Source organism: Cynara cardunculus (assembly GCF_001531365.2).
Source record: "Cynara cardunculus var. scolymus isolate 2C chromosome LG 16, CcrdV1, whole genome shotgun sequence".
Classification (NCBI taxonomy): domain Eukaryota; kingdom Viridiplantae; phylum Streptophyta; class Magnoliopsida; order Asterales; family Asteraceae; genus Cynara; species Cynara cardunculus.
In genome coordinates, this window is record NC_037543.1 from 15258921 (window position 1) to 15280401 (window position 21481).

General features: G+C 37.1%; 1 protein-coding gene across 1 annotated transcript; it reads right to left on the reverse strand.

The window, feature by feature from the left end:
- Window positions 1-7246: 7246 nt before the first annotated feature.
- On the reverse strand, window positions 7247-12084 carry LOC112529886 (pirin-like protein). Its single transcript, XM_025141313.1, has 7 exons — window positions 11876-12084; window positions 11742-11791; window positions 11537-11575; window positions 9526-9554; window positions 9378-9440; window positions 8292-8395; window positions 7247-7907 (listed from the first exon to the last, which is right to left on the reverse strand). The coding sequence occupies exons 1-7, from the start codon at window positions 12076-12078 to the stop codon at window positions 7424-7426; spliced, it is 972 nt and encodes a 323-aa protein (XP_024997081.1). The 5' UTR covers window positions 12079-12084; the 3' UTR covers window positions 7247-7423.
- Window positions 12085-21481: the final 9397 nt, after the last annotated feature.

Here is a 21481-nt window from a genome sequence, read left to right on the forward strand (position 1 = left end):
CTTAAGTAAAGGATTCTCCTTTTAGCAATCTCTTTTCTTGTATTTGCTAAAACTCTGTGTGTAACCAAAGATTGTTTAGATAGGTTTTCATTACCTTTTCTTTCCGCAAACAGTCTTGTAAAGTCTGTATTGATCTTCTCTATCAATATATATTTTAAATTTAAAAATATTGTTATAGACCCTTACGGGACCAACATGGCTCCCTTGCCAAACCTCCCCGATTTATCCGAGACAACTTTAGTCTTTGGAAGAATCGGATGTCCCTCTTTCTAGAAGGTGTGGATCCTGAAATTCCACATTATATGGAAAATAGACCATATGTTCCATATGTTATTTCTTCGTTTGTTCCTAAAACAGCTACGACTGTCGCGATTCCTGAATGACAGATTCCTAAGATCCCTCATCAATGGAGTGATGAAGACAAGAAGAAGATAGCTATAGACACTCATGCGAGGTCTATAATATCTATGTCTCTTCCTGACGAGGTTTATCACTCTATGATGAAGCTTAGAACCTCGAAATCCATGTGGGACACTCTCTGTGTTCAATATGAAGGAACCTCTCAGGTTCAACAATCGAGGAAGATTAACTTAGTGAGACAATACGAAAGCTTTCTCTGTGGAAAGACTGAGACATTGTCTGAAGTTCACCAACGATTTAATTGTCTTCTTATCAATTTAAGGACAGTTGGCAGAGAATATTCCAACTCTAAAACTTTAACAAAGTTTCTGGAATGTTTACCATAATCTTGGGATACTTATGCCATGTGTCTCAAGATGTCCAACGACATGTCCCCCCCTCTCTCTCTCTCTCTCTCTTAGCACCTTATATGGGATACTGCTCAATCATGAGCAGTCTCGACAACTGAAGAGAAATCTAATCAAGGATTCTAGATAAATGAAAAGCTCTTCGTTAGCTTTGATCTCTGAAGATTCTTTAGTTGAACTCTCATCTTCTTCTTCTTCATTTCTTTGTCCTGTTACTATCACTGAGTTAAACTCTACTAACTCTGAGGATCTATCAGAGTCTGGTCTTGCAGACTTTGATGAATCACTGGCGCTTTTAACTAAATCTTTTAGAAGATTTTCAGAAAAAGAAACTTCCGCAGATCTCCTTCGCTGACCATCAAGGAAAAGCCAAAGTCAAATAATATTGACAAGGCTTCAGCAATCTGCTACAATTGTCACTGCAAAGGTCACTTTGCTGGTGAGTGCAGGTCACAGAAGACTGCAACGCCATCTTCTAAAACCTCATCCCATTTTAGATCTAAAGATGACAAATACATGAAGTTGAAAGAGAAGTACAAGAAAATGAAGATTTCCCAGCGAAAGGCCAAAGGTCTTGTCGCTGAAGAGCATGACTGGGCTTATTTGTCTATTAAATCATCATCTGATGAGGAAGACACGGCCTATCTTTGCTTGATGGCCAAGGATGTCAAAGAAGAAGCTCCTGAGATGTCAACTTCTAATGATCCCTCATCATTCTCACCGACTCAGGTATGTCTTCTGAATGAACCCTCTTTTTCTTCCTCTTCTAGCCTATCAGTTTTAGATACGTTGACGGTGGACCTTTACAATGCCCTGAATGGAAAATCTAAAGCAAAAATGCTTAATCTTGATCTTCAAGAACAGTTGAAGATTTGTCATTCCAAGATCAAAGAGTTGACTAAGATCGAGGAAAATCTTAAGGATTAGGTCATTGTGAAGCAAACCATCACGATCTAACGCGAACAGGTTATTGCTGAGCGTGAGCAAGCAATTGCTGAACTCAGGGCTGAAAAGGCTACCATTGAAGGATGGTGCAAAGCCTCTGTTAAAGCCTATGAGATCATTAACGCTCAAATCCCTTTCAAGATAAAAACTGGTCTAGTTTTTCCTATGACCAGGAAGATAGTGTCACTGATAGGTCCATGCTCAAGTTCGGCACCTTTGTCTGTTCTATTCTTGACACTTCTTTCTCTCAGTCTTCTCTTGTTGACAGTCATCTTGATGGAACTCCTTCGAGTTCAGGTTGCAAAGACAAAGGTAAATCCATTGTCATAGCACCTCTTCCTAAAAAGGCTAACAAATCACATAGATCTAAATCTATTCTATCAACTTGTGTACCTTCTTCTTCTTTAGGGACTAAGAAGTCTGAATCTTCTAAGAAATCTATGTCTAAGCTCAATCAAAAGTTCCTGTTGATCCTCTCTCTCAGTTATTTGATGATAATCCCTTTTACCTTATACGAAGTATTTACGTTTCTGTCTTTCAGTTCCAGCGATCATCACTGGTTCTGTTCAGTGATCGCTGAGAACATGTAATGTAAATCCATCAGCTACAACGATACTTCAAGAAGACAAAATTCACACCAAAGAACCTTCAGCGGAAGTCGAAGACTGAAGCTGAAGATTTGAGACTGGCGCGTTCATGATCTAAAGCGGTATTCAGTGATTACAACCGAGTCTATACATGTGTAAAGACTGCCAAGCCTCAGTGAATGTTGAAGAGACCTTCAGGTTATTCCAGCATTCAACGATCAAAAGAAGCTTGTTGAGCATGATTGTTTTTGTCTTGTCCTTCCACACACAAAGGACAAACCCATACCCTTTCTAAAGTGTAGTACGGCGTGGAGTCAATTAGTTGACTCTACTAGCCACCAACTTTATGAAAGGATGTCTGCTCATGAATAGGCTTTTGTACTATTCACTGTAGCAAAGAACAAGTCTTTCTCTAAAGGTTTGACGCGTGTTCAAACCCCTACTGCATTGCATTAAATGTGCATTTAATGCAATGGGTATAAATAGATGTGTTCTATATCCATGCAGAGACACTCTCTTACTCTTGAACCCTAACTTACGTTCATACGTAAAAGAACACACATCTAAAGAACACAAAACGCTTATCTTTAAAAGCAAGTTAGAATCCCTTTTAAGTGTTCTAAATAGTTCTTACCCAGAAACAACTTTCTTTCTTCTAAGTCTTAAACAACAAATCATTTCACTTTGCTAAGAACTTGTGTGTAACTTAGATTTTTTAGATATGTTATCTTTACCTTATCTTTCTACAAACAATCTTGTAAAATCTGTATTGATCTTTCTTTATCAATATACATGTTAAATTTAAAAAGTTTATTGTGTTTGTATTCATCCCCCCCCCCTTCTACAAACTGTTATACACATCTTGTAGACCCTAACGGGACCAACAAGTGGTATCAGAGCAGTGTATTTCTATTCTTGTTGTTTAGTTGTTTTCTGCATTATATTATTTCTTTCTTTAGATAATCTTACTATTGTGCTCATTAGTTGTGTTCCTCCTTCTACTTCAAATACTAATCAATCAGTGAATGAAATGCCGTCAGCATCTGAACCTATTTCAGTCGCTGAATCTGAGGCTTCTTTAGCAATTGTTCCAGTCGCTGAAGATATTGCAGCTAAAGCCTCATCCACTGTTCCTGAACTTCTCTACTCAGATGATAATCCTCTACTAGCTCAGCGATGGACTAAAGACCATCTAATTCATCAAATTCTTGGTGATCCAGGTGCAGGTATTCAGACTCGTCATGGTCTAGGTAATATCTTTCTCTTTGTCAACTTTCTCTCTTTAGTTGAACCCAAGAAGATCAATGAAGCTATCTCAGACCCTAGTTGGGTCATTGCCATGCAAGAGGAGCTCATTGAGTTTGATAGGAACAAAGTCTGGTACCTTATCCCACGTCCATCTAACAAGACAGTGATAGGCACCAAATGGGTCTATCGTACAAGTTAGATGAAGAAGGTGTGGTAACTCATAACAAGGTTCGTCTTGTTGCTCAGGGTTATAGACAATAAGAAGGGATTGAATATGACAAAACCTTCGCACTAGTGGCTAGACTCGAAGCAATTCGACTCTTTCTAGCTTTTGCTGCCCATAGAGACTTCAAAGTCTACCAAATGGATGTAAAGAGTGCTTTTCTTAATGGAAAACTTCAAAAGAAAGTTTATGTTGAACAACCTCCAGGGTTTCTTAACCCTGAGTATCTAAACTATGTCTGTCGTTTGGATAAAGCTATTTATGGGTTGAAACAGGCTCCCTGTGCCTGTTATGATACCCTCTCCTTATTTCTCATCTCTGAGAAATTTGTTCGTGGAAAGATTGACCAGACCTTATTTCTTAGAAAAGTTAAAGGTCATATCATTCTAATCCAAATATGTATCGATGATATTATTTTTGGCTCCACTAATCCCTCTTTGTGTTTTCGATTCGCTGATCGCATGAAAAAAAAAATACCAGATGAGTATGATGGGAGAAATAACCTTCTTTTTAGGTCTCCAGATCAAGCAATCAGATAAAGGTATCTTTATCTGTCAAAGTAATTATGTATGTGACATGCTGAAGAAGTTTGATCTATCTAATAGCTCATCTATGAAGAATCCAATGGCTCCTCCACTCTCTCTCAACAAGGATCCAAATGGAAATCCTGTAAATGTAACTCTTTATAGAGGAATGATCAGCTTCCTGCTATATCTCACAGCTAGTCGACCAGATATCATGTATTCAACTTGCTTATGTGCATGATATCAATCTGAACCTAAGGAATCCCATCTGATCGCTGTAAAACATATATTTAGATACCTGAAGGGAACTCCTAACTTAGGTCTCTGGTACCCTAAAGGTTCAGGTTTTGACCTAATAGGTTATTCGGATAGTGATTTTGTAGGTTGCAAGATCGATAGGAAAAGACCACTGGAGGCTGTCAGCTTCTAGGTGGAAAGTTGGTGAGCTGCACAAGTAAGAAGCAAAACTCAGTGTCAACATCAACCACTGAAGCTGAACATGTCACCGTTCGAAGTTGTTGTGCCCAAGTCCTTTGGATAAAAAACCAACTGAACGACTACGATCTTCAGTTCTCGAAGATTCCTATCTATTGTGATAGCACCAGTGCTATTGCAATTGCAAACAACCCTATACTTCACTCCAAGACCAAACATAAAGAGATCAAATATCATTTATCAGAGATCATGTTATGAATGGTCATATTGAACTTCACTTTGTTCCAACTGATTACCAGCTCGCTGATCTTTTCACCAAGCCTCATGATAAAACAAGATTTAACATTTTGATCAGCGAACTGGGGATGTTGAACGCTGAATGTGCTGAGTGATAAGGATCCTCATCGCCCAACACACCAAGTGATGAAGTGTTTTGGTGGCCAATGACCTTTACATTTACAGTTGTCTTGTTACTTATCTTTGAGCAATAATGTTTCCCGATAACCCTCTCATCTACCAAAGTTTCAAGCGATAAGGAGGGTTCTAATGATATCCGCCTAAGGCATGGGCGATAAGATGACACAATATATGTTCATCGCTCATCCAGATTACCTTGTTCAAAAACGACTCTTTGTGCTTATCTGTGTGCTTAATGGATTTCTTTGGCCTAATTCACCTTGTGATTAATGATTAAGGTGATACTTTGTCATTATTGCCTTTGAAGCATCAACAACAAATTTTGTCAACATTGATTTTTCAATTCAAAGTTTGACCTTTTGGTCAACCAAATTGAGGTTAAAGTAAAGCCACATTTGAAAGGATTTCAGAACTATTTGATTGGTTTATGTATTTGATTGGACTAGCTAGAGTTTGAGTATCTGCAATCATCACTCTGGAGTTTTGCTACAAGAGGCTAGACCGTTGAGTGCTTTCACTCATTTCTTTTGACCTAATCAATCAAAGGTCTTGAAGGTTTGCAATCAGTATTCTAGAGGTTCTAGAATATATCATATCTTTGAGTGTTCTCAGTCATTTTTCTAACATGATTAATTAGAGATTTGAAAGATTACAATCATTGTTCTGATGTTATGGTTGTGATCTAGAACTTTGAGTGCCTTTAATCACTTTTCTGGCTGGGAATTTTGAATTTGATTCTGGTTATTCAGTCTTCTGAAAGTTTGAAGAAAATTGGCTTATCGATATGGGTTGACTTGCTATTCTTGAGACTATATGCTTAATGTTGATTCTTATATCCGGTTCTTAATGTCAATGGTGTTTGCTTTGGTGCTTCAAGCTTGTGTTGTTACCCCATTATGTAAGCTTACGAAGACCAAGTTCTTAAGTTGAATGCCTATTCAACTCGTGGTTCACTGAAATATTCTTTGTCATAACACTATTTGCACTAGAATGTCATGAAGCTCGCACATTTATCTATTACATAGTTGGATGAATCTATTGGTTCCAGATTGGCAGTGATTTTGCGGTTCAAGGTTGTGTTAAGTTGTCTATAGTTTTATCTGTACTTTGTGCAATTAGTGGTGCTGAACTCACATTGAATCTTATCTTAAAGTTGAAATCGAAGAATAAGAGTTTTGTTCGGGGGGGGGGGGAGCTTGAAGATTTCATCAATGCTGGGGATACCAAAGTTTTCTTAAAGAAAGCAGGGGGGAGCTTGAAGATTTCATCAATGCCGGGGATACCAAAGTTTTCTTAAAGAAAGCAAGGGGGAGCTTGAAGATTTCATCAATGCCGGACATACCAAAGTTTTCTTAAAGAAAGCAGGAGAGAGAAGACCTGAAGACTTCAAGAGATGCTTACTTTATAATACTTTGGGAGGGAGATTGGTAGGACTAAAATAGGTCTAAATTTATGAAAGTTTTATAAACACAATTACTTTATATTGTATTCTAATATTCATGTAATTGGGCTTAAGGGAATTGAGCTTTACATGTAAATGTCACCTATAAATAGGTGACATGGATTTAGAATTACAGTTGATAATTCTGTTTGTTCATTCTCTTCCATTTTTACATTAGAGTCGTCTGAGATTTGAGAGAGTTTGTACTTTATTGCTTTCATTGAATAAGAGTAATCAATCGGTTCTTCAAAGTTCATGATCTTCATCTCAAACTCTCAATTACTGTTTTATTCTTGAATTGTTGTTAGATCTGGGATCTACAACATATAAAATAAAAATTATAAAATTCATAAGTTTTCTTATTTTGGTGTCATTTTAATCATCCTGATGAAACCTTTTTAATGATATATTTTTTTTATAAAAAATATATTTTATTATAAATTAATAAATTACATATTAATCAAAATATATAATAAACATATTAGATGTAAATTGGTCATTTTATTTGTTCTATCATATCCAACTCTATCTTACCAAATGATAAACAATATTCTGTTTTGTCCTATCATATTATGTTATATCTTGTTTGGACACGAAAACCAAAATAGTAACAAATTTCAAACTACATATATTAAAATTTTCAACAAAGAAAATAGTAGTTTAGAATAAACTTGCATTTCAATATAAGGTACATCAAACTATATAATACAAAATTATGTTGCTATAATTTCTTTACTTTATTCGATAAAAGTTGAACAATCGTTTAAATTTGAATTAAACTATAAGAAAAAAAGAGCCTTTGTAAACAATAAACAAACAAATGAGCCTTGACCAATTTACTGAGATCTCCAAAGCTTGGCCCTTTCGAACCCATTTTTGCAGTAATGATAGTCTTGTAAAGTCATATCAATCTCAGCTTGGGTGTTCATCACAAAAGGCCCATACTGAACCACTGGCTCGTTTATCGGCTGCCCTCCGATCAGCACGAATCTCAACGGTTTCGACCCATGGTTCCATATGCTTAGACCATCTCCTGGGCTCAACACGACAGCATGATGAGCCGATATCGGTGACGAATCCATGGACCCAAACACCCCTACTCCGTGAAGAACATACACAAATGAATTCCAAGATTCTGGGATGGGTTGGTGCATTTGGGCACCTGGGGCTATAGTGAAATCGAGGAACATTGTTGGAGTTCGAGTGTAAACCGGAGATTTGACGCCCATTGACTCTCCTGCAACGATCGTAACCTTCACTCCATCCCTTTCGGCTCTTTGAATGTCCTCATTTAACAATTCTTGATAATTTGGTTCGACCCTGCATTTCGAAGGTCACTATAGCATAAATACACAAAATATAAACATCGTTTTGTATATCTTACTGTTGTTGTATGTTGGAGTCTCATAACAGTTAGACTTGAACAATTTATCCTCGATATATGTCAAAACCTCCCTTCTCATGTTATTAGAGTCAAGTTATTCTACTCTAGGGACTCTTGACACTAATGGAACAATTTGTGCAAACCTAGCCTCTCCCGAAACAACTAGACTTGAACAATTTTCCCCACACACACACATATATATATATATATTTGAACCTCCCTTCTCTCGGTAAAAAAAACTCTTCTAAAAAGTAATCTAATAAAATTCTAATATTGTTTTCACACTACAATTAAATAAGAAGGAATTAGAGGTTTGTTACATTTTATCTTTGGAGGAAAGATTGATCCACAGTTGCAAGCCCTTTTGGGCACCTGTGCCTACAGGCATCTCTGAGTGAATGATTCCTCTTCCTGCTGTCATCCACTGTACCCAAAATACACACATTTCAGCACCCTTATAACAATCGCTACAGCTTTTTGTAATACAATAGAATTTAAGTTTATAGTACTAACTAATTTTACTTCCTATACTATTAACTATATTAAGTAACAATAAATCTCTCAAACATTCCGTCAAACCAAACGGGTCCATTTGCTTTGCGGAATTTGTTGGAATTGGAAGGATTCCTTCACATCCATTATGTGAACCAAACATGGTATTTGGAATTTGGCCAAAGATTTGAACATTCCACTTCCTTCCAATTTCACCAAATTCCATGAACCAAAACACCCCCTAAGTTGTTTGGAAGAATCTAAGGGACCTAACAAGTTCTACAACAAATTTGAGAAATCTAAAAACATATAGGTAAGTACAAATATATTGTTTTATTAGCCTTTAAAGAAAAAGCTATATGACAATTTATTTCTTTGTGTCCTATTAGATTGTCTAACTTCGTTGGCAAAACCTGTAACATTGACATTGCTTAAATTCGTCCTAACAACTTATTGCAACACCGTTGTATAGGACACAAAGTCGTTGGTTCTATAAACTTATGTCCTATTAAGTACTCTACCAAATAACCAATGACGGTTAGGGGGCTGTTTAGTTGGTTTTTTATCAAGTCATGTATAAATAAAGTTGTCTATGTGAATGAATTTGTCGATATATATTGGGAATTTTTTTGTTTGTGATGGTTTTTTATAAATGGAAGGAGTATGACTTTTAATTGGGAAGACATGCTTGAAAAAACTTGGCTTTTTGTAAAGCTTCTGCTAGAAGCTTACCGAATAAACAACTTTTTATATCATTAATCTATTACCAAACAGTCATGTATAATTGACCAAATAAGTTGTGAAACTTGTTAAGCTCGTTATGCTATTAACGAACAAGCCCTAAGTGTCCTAAAAGACTCGGTGACTTTTGGATATGATATTTTGAGGTAAAAATAAAATGGATAAAAATTTACCTGAACGTCACCAGCTCTGATAGTACCCTTATGGCCAGCAAAGTCTTGATGGGTAAAAGCTCCCTAAAACAATTCAAGTACTGCATGTTAATATATACCTTTAAATCAAAAGATGAATGAAGAAAAGGTATTGCAAATGGGTACGTACCTCTAGCATGTAAGTAACAGTCTCAAATCCTGTATAAAATATAGGAATCATTTAATTATATAGGTTATTAAAAAATTATATAATATTTGATTTGATACGATATGTAAATGAAGAAAGAAATTAAGAAGACTTGTGAACCAAATTGAAACTTATTAGTTTAAAAGAAAGTAAACTATAAGGGTGATGTTTGATTGGTTTGAACTTCGTCTCCAAAGTTTAAAAGTGTCTGGAGGTCTAAGGAGTAATAAAAATCCCCTTGTAGCCACGAAGATTCAAATGTGGTAACTCTGGCTACCTAGCAGGTGGTCGTCCAGGATTAGTCGGGTTCACATATCCAGGTTAATAAAAAAAATGAATGAAAGTAATTTTTAATACGAATTAATAATTATTGTAATATGCAAATTAACATTCACTTTGTTTTTAATTCAAAACAAACAATATAAGGCAAATCAAGTCTTTTGAACCAACAGTACTGTATTATTTATAGCATCAATATTTTCTATTTATTATTTTTTAAAGGTATGTTAGGTTATATCAAAATTAATCCCAATCAATTGTGACTATAAGATATTTACTCTTGCCAACACATCATTTAAATTTTAAAAAGACCAAGGGGTGTTTGGGATTACTTATTTGAAACAATTTTTTTTTTATAAAAGTGTTTATCAACTTATTATAAGTTAGTAAGATTTAACTTCTTTAAAAACTTCTTATTATCGGTTTGACATCAATATAAATTGTTTATCCAAACACTCAAAAAGACTTATTACCAGTGTCACACCAAAATAAATCAATAACTTGTTTTTCTAAGCAATCCTAAACACCACCTAAGATGAAAAATATAAAATCAAAAGCTTAATTTGTGTTTAAAAATTTAACCTCTTTATAATAAAATAGGCCACGTGTGTCTATTTAGTAAACCAATTTCATAAATTAATGAAAAATATGAATGTGTAATAAATTTGTTAGATAATAACTATATGCTTGTTTGGTAAACACTCATGGTTCGCATTTTCGGAAATCCATTACGGACCAAACAACCTAACGAATCTTTTAGGTGGAATAAGGTCTAAAAAATATGAGAAAATAATTTTTTTTTTAATTTAAATAGTTGTTTAAAGTTAAATGTTGAATAAAAAACTATCATTATTTTACATAAAATTTATTTAAAAGTTAAATTGGATAATAAGTTATTAAATATTTTAGTAATACATATATTTAAATCGTTCTTAAAAATGTATAGCTTAGTTGGTAAAAAATCAGAGCTACTTTGCTTAAATATACGATACGCACAAGTTCGAATCTTGTAGCAAACAACACCTTCTTCTAGCATTCGCCGCTCAAAATATACAACACTCTTTAATCAACTGAAGGACCATTTTACTAATAATGGTAGATAGAGAAATCCATCTCATAATTAAGACTTAAGAGTGTAAACTGAGAAAATTACACTTAATTTTGAAAATGAAAATGGACATTCATTTTTGAACAAACTAAATTATAAATTTAGGGGTCGTTCACTAAACACTTATCCGGTAATTACTTACTGGATAATTTTCCTAACCGGATAAACATGTCAAATGTCAAAAATCTTACCCGGCAAGAGCAATGATAAAGATGGAGAGTCTTACCCGGTAAGTGAACGTGATGACTCTTACTTGAATAAGTGCTTACCGGGTAAATTGTTGTATACGTTACCACTTTGATGTACAAAAATTTTACCCCGTAAAATAAATTATAGTATTAACTCATAACGTTAAACACTTACCGAGTAAACATTTAAATAAACGGAATTCGACATACTTATTTTAAGACAAAAGGGTACTAACTCGTGATAGAGTTGATCTCAGAGATAAAAATAATAATAAACCGTAATCCGCAGGAAAGAAAACATAAAAAATGGAAGTGAATATTTAAAAGGTTTACTTTTAAAACAGAACTCAAATTTGATCGATGATCACCTAAAAGAAATAGTTTAAAATTGCCAAGAGTCAAAGAAGAAAAGTCATACCTCTATGGGGATGATCAGGGAATCCAGCTGGGGGTGAAACTGCACAACCAAATGTAAAGCTGCTAATCAAATGTCTGAAACTTATTCCACAATCAAAAGAACAAAATATTTTTGAAATCCGATCCAAAATTTTGATTTTCATGTAATCGATTGCCGATGAAAAATAGGAAAAAGAAGTAAATTCAGATCGAACACAAATAAGTACCAGAAAATTCATCTAACAGAAGAAAAGGATCCAGAGACTTCAATTCCGGCCTGCAAAATTAACAAACTACAAATCGGAATATGGAATAATGCAAAAGTTGGAAACCGATTGATTATAAGAAGTACCAGGATTACCTTCCGATGCTTCTCCGAACAACTGCGCCGTCGCCTTCGCTCTGGCTCTTGGCCAATAACTTCTTGGCGACCAATCTCGGTGCACTAAAGCTGCCGCCGATCTCCGACGATGTGGTCATGGCGAATTTGCTGGTATGTTTGCTGGAAAACACCGCCAATGGTGTTGTAAGATGAGTTATAATGGTTGATCTCCACAATCTCATGTATTTCTTGGGGCCTAACTTTGGGGGTTGTTTCTGTCTGTATATATAGTGTGTGGGGGTGGGCGTGGGGGTGGGCGTGGGGGTGTTTGACTTTTAGAAATATTGGAAGACGGGTGGAGGGTAGTCGTGGGAAATTAGGTGTCCACTAATTGTGACCACCATTTTGTTCCTTTCCCAATATGATTACATCAGCATGACGCACATCCACCATCAGCAATCTATAATCTTCGATGGCTATGGTTTAAATTTTTTTATAACTATGTTTGAGATTGTTTATAAAAATAGTTTACTGATTTATTTTGGTGTAATATCGATAATAAGTATTTTTAAGTATTTAGATAAATAATTTATATCGATGTCAAATCGGTAATAAATTTTTTTTTAAAGTTAAACTCTTCCGACTTATAATAAGTTGATAAGCGTTTCTATAGAAAAACATAAATTATTTTAAATAAGCAATCATAAACACCCCCTATAAAAAGCAAGAATCTATTTAAACCATTTCTAACATTAGTTATAAAAATAAAATATTCAATAAATTTAATAAAATATTTTTTTTTCTACATATTTATTTTAGTAACTTTAATTAATTAGATATATTTAAAATATTAGTTTCTCTCTCTTCTATAATGTTTTATAGATTTCTTCAAATTTTGAGAGCATCACAATTAGGGGTGAGCATAGGCGGATACCAGTCCTTTTTGACAGGAACCGGAACCGGAACCGACGGTTCTTGAGATATTGGAACCGGAACCGGAACCAGTTAGAGCGGTTCTTAAATTTTTGGAACCGGAACCGGAACCGCCAGGAACCGGTTCCGGGTACCTGCTTCCTAAAATATTAAAAATTTGTTATTTAGAAATAAAAAATAAAACATTGCCAAAACACTAAATAAATAAGCAAGAATACAAATTATACAAAATAATGGTTACAAATATTGATTAATGATTACAAACCATAATAGACTAAAAGAAAATGTTCAAAGTTTAACGATTACATACTATAATGGTAATTGTTCAAAGTTTAACGATTACATACTATAATGGTAATTGTTCAAAGTTTAACGATTACATACTATGAATCCAAGTGAACACACAATTTGAAAAAATACGAATCATTTTATATGAAGAATTTAGATGAAGATTGAAGATGACGACGTGCTTTTAAGATGTAAACCTAATATAAATTTGGTATTAAAAAATAATAATAATTTTTTTATTGAAAAATACCGGATACCCGGCAGGTAACGGTTCCGAAAAATTGAGAACCGGAACCGGAACCATTCTCAATCGGTTCTGTAACCATTCTCAATCGGTTCCGTATTTTAGGAATCGGAACCACTCATATCGGTTCCGGTTCTGGAACCGACGGTTTCAAGGCGGTTCCGGTTCTATAGCCGGGTACCCGGTTCCGCTGCTTACCCCTAATCACAATCTCTCTCATTTTTTTCTCTATTTGAATTTTGAGAATAGAGGATGGCAAAGTTGTTGAAACAACAAAAATAGTAAAATACATTTTTTTTCTCTATTTTAACATAATTGTTGGAGATGTTCTTATGAGATATCTTAGGGAGAGATTCTTTATAGAGAAAGTAGTTCAAATACTCATTTCTCTCCTTTTAAATTGGTTTTCTAACCATCTCTCTCCCGATTTGATCCAAATATCACTATCTTCGCAGTATTCAGGTCCATAATATTGCTTACCATGCTAAAAGACAAAAAAATGTCAAAATTTACCCAGTTTACCATCAGGTCCGCAATTACGACCTAGCCGTCGTAATTGCATATGTATCCGTTGCAATTGAATTTGATTTTTTTGGCCTTAAGATATTGCAATCGTGGATATTGTAGAAATAATGACATTTGAGTCGACTCAGGAGAAAAATGGTTAGAAAACCAATTTGAATGAAGGAAATGATCATTTAACTCAAGTACTCTTCTTGATATCATTCTTTAGAATAGAGAAAATAAAATAAAAAACTTAGAGAAAAATGGATTTTGTCACCAAACTTCCAAGGACGGTAAAGAGACACGATGCCATATGGGTAATTATGGACCGACTAACAAAGTCTGCTCACTTCTTATCGATCAACGACAAATATACATTAGAAAGATTGGCTCAAATTTACGTCAATGAAATTGTGTCGAGACATAGTGTGCCAATATCCATTGTCTTAGATAGACATGTTAAGTTTACTTCGAGATTTTGGTCAAGTTTTCAATAAGAAATGGGGACACCGTTGAACATGAGTACTGCATATCATCCTCAAACTGATGGCCAGAGTGAGAGAATGATACAAACGCTAGAGGATATGCTGAGAGTATGTGTGATTGACTTTGAAGGTAGTTGGGACAACCACCTCCCGTTGATAGAGTTTGCTTATAACAATAGTTACCACTCGAGCATCAAGGCGGCACCATTCGAAGCATCGTATGGCCGCAAGTGTAGAACCCATATTTGTTGGGAAGACATTGGAGAAAGACAACTAGCTGGACCCGAGTTATTCTAACAGGCGTCTGATAAAATAGTACAGATCAGGGAGAGGTTAAAGGTTGTGCAAGGTAGACAAAAGAGTTATGCGGAGAGAAGACGTCGACCTTTGGAATTTTAGGTGGGTGATATAGCCTTATTGAAATATCACCATGAAAAGGGGTTGTAAGATTTGGGAAGAAAGGTAACCTAAGTCCAAGGTATATTGGACCATTTGAGATAACTGCAAGAGTAGGAGCAATTGCTTATCGGTTGAAACTACCAAAGGAGTTAGGTAGTATTCATAACACCTTTCATGTGTCGAACTTGAGAAAGTGCTTAGTTGACGAGTCAACCGTTGTGGATATGGAAGACATCAATGTTAACAACAAACTCACTTACGTAGAGGATCCAGTCGAGATATTGGATAAAAAGACGAAAAGACTAACAAACAAAAGTACACCATTGGTATTAGTTAAGTGAAAATTCCATAAAGACACAGAAATGACATGGGAACCAGAAGAAGAGATGAAAGTTAAATATCCTCAAATGTTTAGCGGGTATTAGTTCCGAGGACAATTTCTTAAAGGAGGAAAAAAATTGTAAAACCCAAACAAAAATCGAGAAATAAATATTTTTTTATTTGTATTATTATTCTTTTCATTTTTGGATTATAATATATATATATATATATATATATATATATATATATTATATAAATAAATAAATTAAAAGAATTTTGAAAATTGGACTAATAATGAAGAAAAAACTCAAAATGTGGATGAAAAATGTAAATTTGGCAAGAACATTGAAGGTAGGGAGCCGAATGTAAATTCTTGATAGTTAAAGGGGTGTGTCAAATGGTAACAGGTTGAAACCAGAAGGACATGTTCTGTAAATATATCAAATTCTGATTTTTGAAAATGATGGAACGATGTCTAGTATTGAGGCCTCTTATTGGCTCGTTCAGTCAACCAATAAGCCAAAAAAATTACAGTAATAAATAGGCAATGTCCCCCTCTACATTTTTCGTTCAAGAATTTTGAATTTTCGCTGAAAATCGGGAGAGAAATCGAAGCTCGAAATTCCCCATTCGAAATCTTCGTTTATCGACGATTAGAGGTAAAATACTCAACTAAAATTCATGTTCTTTATATGTTTAACTTCATTTTTTAGTTCTCTATGGAAACCTAGTAGCCTTATGTTTTATGGTTTGATTTTGAAGTTTAAAGTTTCATTCGGTTTAGTTTAAAACTAAAACTTTAAGTAAGAAAATCGAACTCATTTCTTGACGAAAAATTGTGTTCTTTATGTCAAAATGTTGGTAAAATTTTTAACAAGGTTTTGGTATAAAAAGAATGAAGAAAAAAGATTAAAAAAAAACAGGTCAAAAATGAGCTCAAACCAGTAAGAAACACACAACCATGGGGTTGTTGTTTCTGGGTTGCGACTGGGTCGGGTCGGGCCCAGATCAGACCCATAAATCTGTGGAACCAACCCATCAAAAATTTATATAGGTATATGTTTGGAAAGAGAGTCAAACCCACGACCTCTCATCTCTACCAAGTAATTATTTATATATAGTAATTAACTGATTTTCTTTAATAAATTTATATTATAACCCCAAGAATTTAAGAAACTAGATTTAACCTCTAAAATAATCTTAAATCCAGAAAGTTTTTCTTGAAAATTTTAGATGTGTAAATTTCAACTTTATTTTATTATTTGATTTTATAAATTACCAAAATGCCCCTTAAATTAAAGAGTGTGTATCTTGAGCAATACGTGATCATTTTGCATTATAAAAATACCGTCAAAGTTGAAATTTACTACTTTAACTATGTAATTATTTGGGGATAATTAGAATGAATTATTTGAATAATTAGATATTTTTTTTGTCAATGAGATTAAAGCGTAGCTCTTGAGTTATATATATATATATATATATATATATAGAGAGAGAGAGAGAGAGAGAGAGGAGAGAGATCAAGTACAAACCACCCTCATTTGTGAAAACCTTATAAACCAATCTCAACGATCCATCCATTTTCTAGATCAATGGTCAAGATTAAACGAGTTTATATTAGGAAATAAAAAAAAAGTTTAATTTTTTTTTGATCCCAGATCTCTCAATAATACTAATAATTAAGTTAAGAATAACCAAATTATAGTGTTTGAATGTATAAAATGATGAACACTCAAGAACAATGTATGAACATTCAAAGTATAAACTTAAGTGTCAAAGATTTCACTTTATTCTAATAATTATGAAATCAAAACGTAAAGTGTGTTAGATTACAATAGGCCTAACCACCTATTTATACTAGTAATTTAATAAGAAGATAACTATCTAGTGAGACTATTTAGCTAATCTTCTACTAACAGGTAAAGCTTATCTAAAACAATGATAAACATTAAAGTAAGATAAACTTTGTAGACTCCAGCTGTTGATTAGTCATCTACAACTGTCTTTCATGGAATATGAGTTCAACCTTATCTTCATATCTTCATTGCTTGCTTCTGGTTGAACTGGTGAAAGAAACTCCAAGTGTTAGTACCCAGAGGGGTTATGAAGATGCACTTTTCATCGCATCTCTGGTCAGTTCATCGACCCTCTGGTTGTTCTTCAGACTTAGTCATTTTTCCTTGAAGTCTTTCATCAGCCTTCTGGTTCTTCATCACTTGTTGTCTTCATTACTACATGCATAATACTTATGGGGTCTAACAATCTCCCCCTAAGTAATGAAAGAACAAACATTAACTATTCAAACAACATTCAAAGTATAAATGAAGAACAAAGGCTATTATAAAGAAAAACATCTTTTGCCAAAATTTTCATTGGAACAAATGATGAATTCTTACATCGATGAAATGGAAATTACAAGACAAAAGAAAATCATAAGACTACATTCAGGGTCTTTCCTGTGATATATCCCAAAAGCGCATGAGTAGTCCTCTGTATTGGACGATTGTAGATATCTCATGAATCAGTCTCTGTCCATCATCTATCGGCACATGAGATCTGCCCAACCTGTCTCTGATGGATTTCTGAAACCATTCAAGTGTTTCATTTGAGTACTTGAAGGCCTCAGTCAACCTAAAAAGTTTCTTCGTGCCAAACTCATTTTTATATACCAGACCCAGTTCTGGTTGAGTAAGGACAGAGGCAGACCTCTTCTCCTGCAGGCCAGGGAAGTCTTCATCGGGTGGAGTGCAAGAAAGTCTGTCGATGCCAACGGCTTTCGTGCTTGTTGGAGCTATTAAGCATCTTAGACTATTCCATTCTTATTCCCTCCTTATTCTATTGCTCTTTCTCGATGGGGCGCTAGACCTCATTCTCTTTGAGACGCTTATTCAATTGATAGTGGCCCCTCCTTACGTTAGCCGAAGAGCAATTTCAAAGTCACTCTTGGCTCGATGCTTCACCAAGGTCTCTATTGTCTACACAATCGCTCTGTTTGCCATCCCAAATCGTATACCTTGATTCTATCGGTGAGTCGTGGATGCGTAAAGCTTGATCAAGTCATAGGGATTGAGATTGATCAAGTCATTGTCACTGAAGACGCTGACCTGACCGTGGGCTCGCTTCACTGTGTACTTGACGTACTTGATGGCTCTGTTGGTGAAGGTCCTCATCTTGATGTCCATGACCAACCTTATTCCATTATTTGAAAAGACAGCCTGTGGTGGTTGGGTAGTCTGTCTAACAAACCTATGGTGTAGAAGGTTCATGGATTCTAGTGAAAGAATTAGAGGATTGAGAGTCTGCCCTTCATCGCGATCGTGATACATGTATTGATGAATGTTTTTCATCATGATTGGCTCCCTCGGTGGCACCTTTAGACGTCTCCTGAGCGAATCCATATTTGCTATGATTTCATCGACGACCCCTTGAGGAGGGTGCCTTGATGAAGATGGAACATCCGCTTGCACCTCGGTTTGTTGGGCTGTAGGTTGTGTTTGAGGTAAGGAGGTTGGTGATGGAAAGGTTTGAGTTAACTCTTGTTCATTGGGCTCAGGTGGGGTGATTTCTTGTTCATCAGGTTGAGTTTGGGTTGGAGGTTGTTGTGGTGATGAAGATTAGGTGATTATGGGATGTGGTTGTATGGGTAGAGAGGTGAAGGGTTCTATGGTGCGTGGTGTTGGTGAAGGGGTTAATGGTAGATTGGGAGTTGGTGATGGGGTGAAGGGTAGGTTGGTTGTTGGTAGTGTGGATGGTTCTTCATCGGTCGATGAGCTCAACTCGATGGGTTCTTGGGAAGTGGCGAGGGGAACATGTACATTATGTACATCTTCAGAGGGCTGAGCCTCTGGTTCCCTCGCTTGGGTTCTGGGAGATGGTTGGTTTTGTGTTTGAGGTGAGGGTGTTGGTGCAGCAGGTTCCACATGTTGAGCATCCGCGGTATGGTTCTCCCCCTCATGAGGTCCAAGACCTTGATCATCGGGGTCTGGGTCCTCATGGCGTGGCCTCTTGTGCAGACAGCTGCGGAAGCATGATGCTCTGCTCCTCTTCTTCATTTTCTTCTTCCTGATGGACGCAAGATACGCCTTCAGGACCTGTTGTCTTCTACTCGCCTCCATCGTGTGAAGGAGAGAATTGGTGCGGGCCTGTTAATCGGCAAGGCTTTGGGAGAGAGCCTTGGTTGGTTGTGCAGCACGGTGAATGAATTTTGCACTATCTCATTAAAGGATGAAACAAGTGCCTTCGATAGGGCCCATAGATCGGCCCTGGTTGCGTATTCCATGGTGGAGGTGGAGGTGGAGGTGGAGGTGGAGGTGGAGGCAGGTGGGGGCATGGAGGTGGATGTAGATGGTGGAACGGGAATGTTGGCGATGATATTCCTCACCTCTGCAGTGAAGGAAGAAAAGGCTTCATCGAAAGATGGGCCTGCAGAGGGGGTGGGGGAGGAGGTGGTTGGGGTAAGTGGGCTAATATGGTAGTTGTGAGGGTAGTGAGGGTGTTTTGGATGGTGGTCATTTGATTGGAGAGGGCGGCGAGGGTTTCATCGATTGATGATGTTGGTGGTGGGGTTGGTTGAGGGATGTGGGAGATTATGGTGGCTGGAGGGGTGTTGAGGGTTTGTAGGATGGTGTTTATGTTGGTGGTGATGGAGGCTAGGGTGTCATCGGTCGCAGTTGCCTGGGCCGTGAGAGTGGTGATGGAGTTCATTAAGAGTTGGTTTCTTTGGGTGGCAAAGGCAGAGGAGGTGTTATGGTGTTGGGTGACTATTTGTTGTAGCATTTGGAGACGTGCTGTGTTGTCTCGGGTTTGGGTTTCGAGGGTTGCAAGGGACTGTCGAAGAGGGGTTAGATCGATGCATGGAGGGTTTTCGACAATCCCTTGTATGATGAGTTTTAGGTCTTCCAAGGACCGCTGGACCGAGTCTATAAAGGCTTGGAACTCAGCCTTTGTGACCAGATCAGCCACATTGGTAACCCTTGCAGCAACAGATGCTGCAGGTTGAACCTCGGCTCCAAAGGCGCCCTCAATGCCTTGTGAGAAGGTGGGCATTGAAGGACTTCCATCAAGTCCTCGATAGCCCTCTAGTGAGGAATTATCTCTCGATGTTACGACATCGTCTCCTTCTTCATCGGCTTCAGAGGCCGAGGAAGAGAAGTAAGTGTGTTTCCTCTTTGCTAGATCAAGTATCAAAGAGGGGGGGGGGTGTGCATGAACAGATTACTCTGAACGATCTTGTGGAATAGCAATGCCAGAAGCAACACATGCTTCTGGGTGTGTGATGGGAGGTGTTGAACCATGAGGCGATGTGGCTCTTATATCTTCATCGTCCCTCTGCTGGGAGAGGGGCGATGAATGGTGAGGTTCCTCGGCTTCATCATCTCCAGAGGCCCGAAGAATGGCCTCTGGATGGCTGGCTGGGTGAGGGATTGGACTGGGTCGTCCATGTTCAATACCCCTTCGGCCTTGATCGCCAGGGGTAGAGGTAAGGGTTGCCCTTTGGGTAGTGGGGATGGGTATTGTATGTGAAGGGCTGAGGGATGCACGAGGAATGTCATCATCATCATCTTCATCATCCGATGAGGACGACTGCTGTGCTCCCTCGTTTTGGTCAGGGGACGGCTCTAGGTGCTCTGGGGTAGCTGCCCTTGGTTCACGGGACAGCATAGAGCGTTCATACTTCTGCCTTATCTCAGACGTCTCTGGTATGATGTTGAGCATGGCTCGAGAGACTGTCCTCTCCGTGGTGTAGCCTTCCATAGAGATCGTTGGTCGATGACCATTCATTAGGAACTGCGGAGTGAATGGTTCATCGGCCGGTAGATCGTGTCTCCTCATTGCGTCTTTGATGAAGGGAGCAAGGAACCTTGGGAAGAGCACGAATGTCAATGGCTTTCCTGAGGCCTTGAGCTTGCACTTATTGACTACCGCTACATGGATCTTGTTGTAGATGAGAAAAGCGTAGTCCAGCGGTAGGTTGAAGAAGAGGCCGTACATGATAGTCATTATGTTGATGTTGCCCTGATCCATCGATCCCAGTTTGCAGGTCAGGGCTCTGTTCAATATGGAAAAAAAAACATATTCCACATTGGAGGCAAGAATTGCCTCTTGAAATCAGAGGCATTGCGTAGGTCACGATTGTAACCTAGCATTCGGATAAAGCGGAGGATGTCGGAGCTTGTCGGTGGCTCGGCGTAGTGGTCAATGGCAAGTTCTTGGCGTGTGGGTATGCAAAGGACTTTTGAGACCTTTGCTCGTGAGATCTTGACAGAGCAGACCATGTCGTTTGGGGGGTCCATATCTGTTGATCCTCTCTCTCATTGATTTGATGATAATCCCTTTTTCCTTTCGATGTATTTTAGTTTCTGTATTTTCAGTTCCAGCGATCAATACACTGAGCATGTTCAGTGATCGCTGAAGAACTCGCTTTGTAAAATCATTCAGAGACAACAATACTTCAAGAAAACAACACTT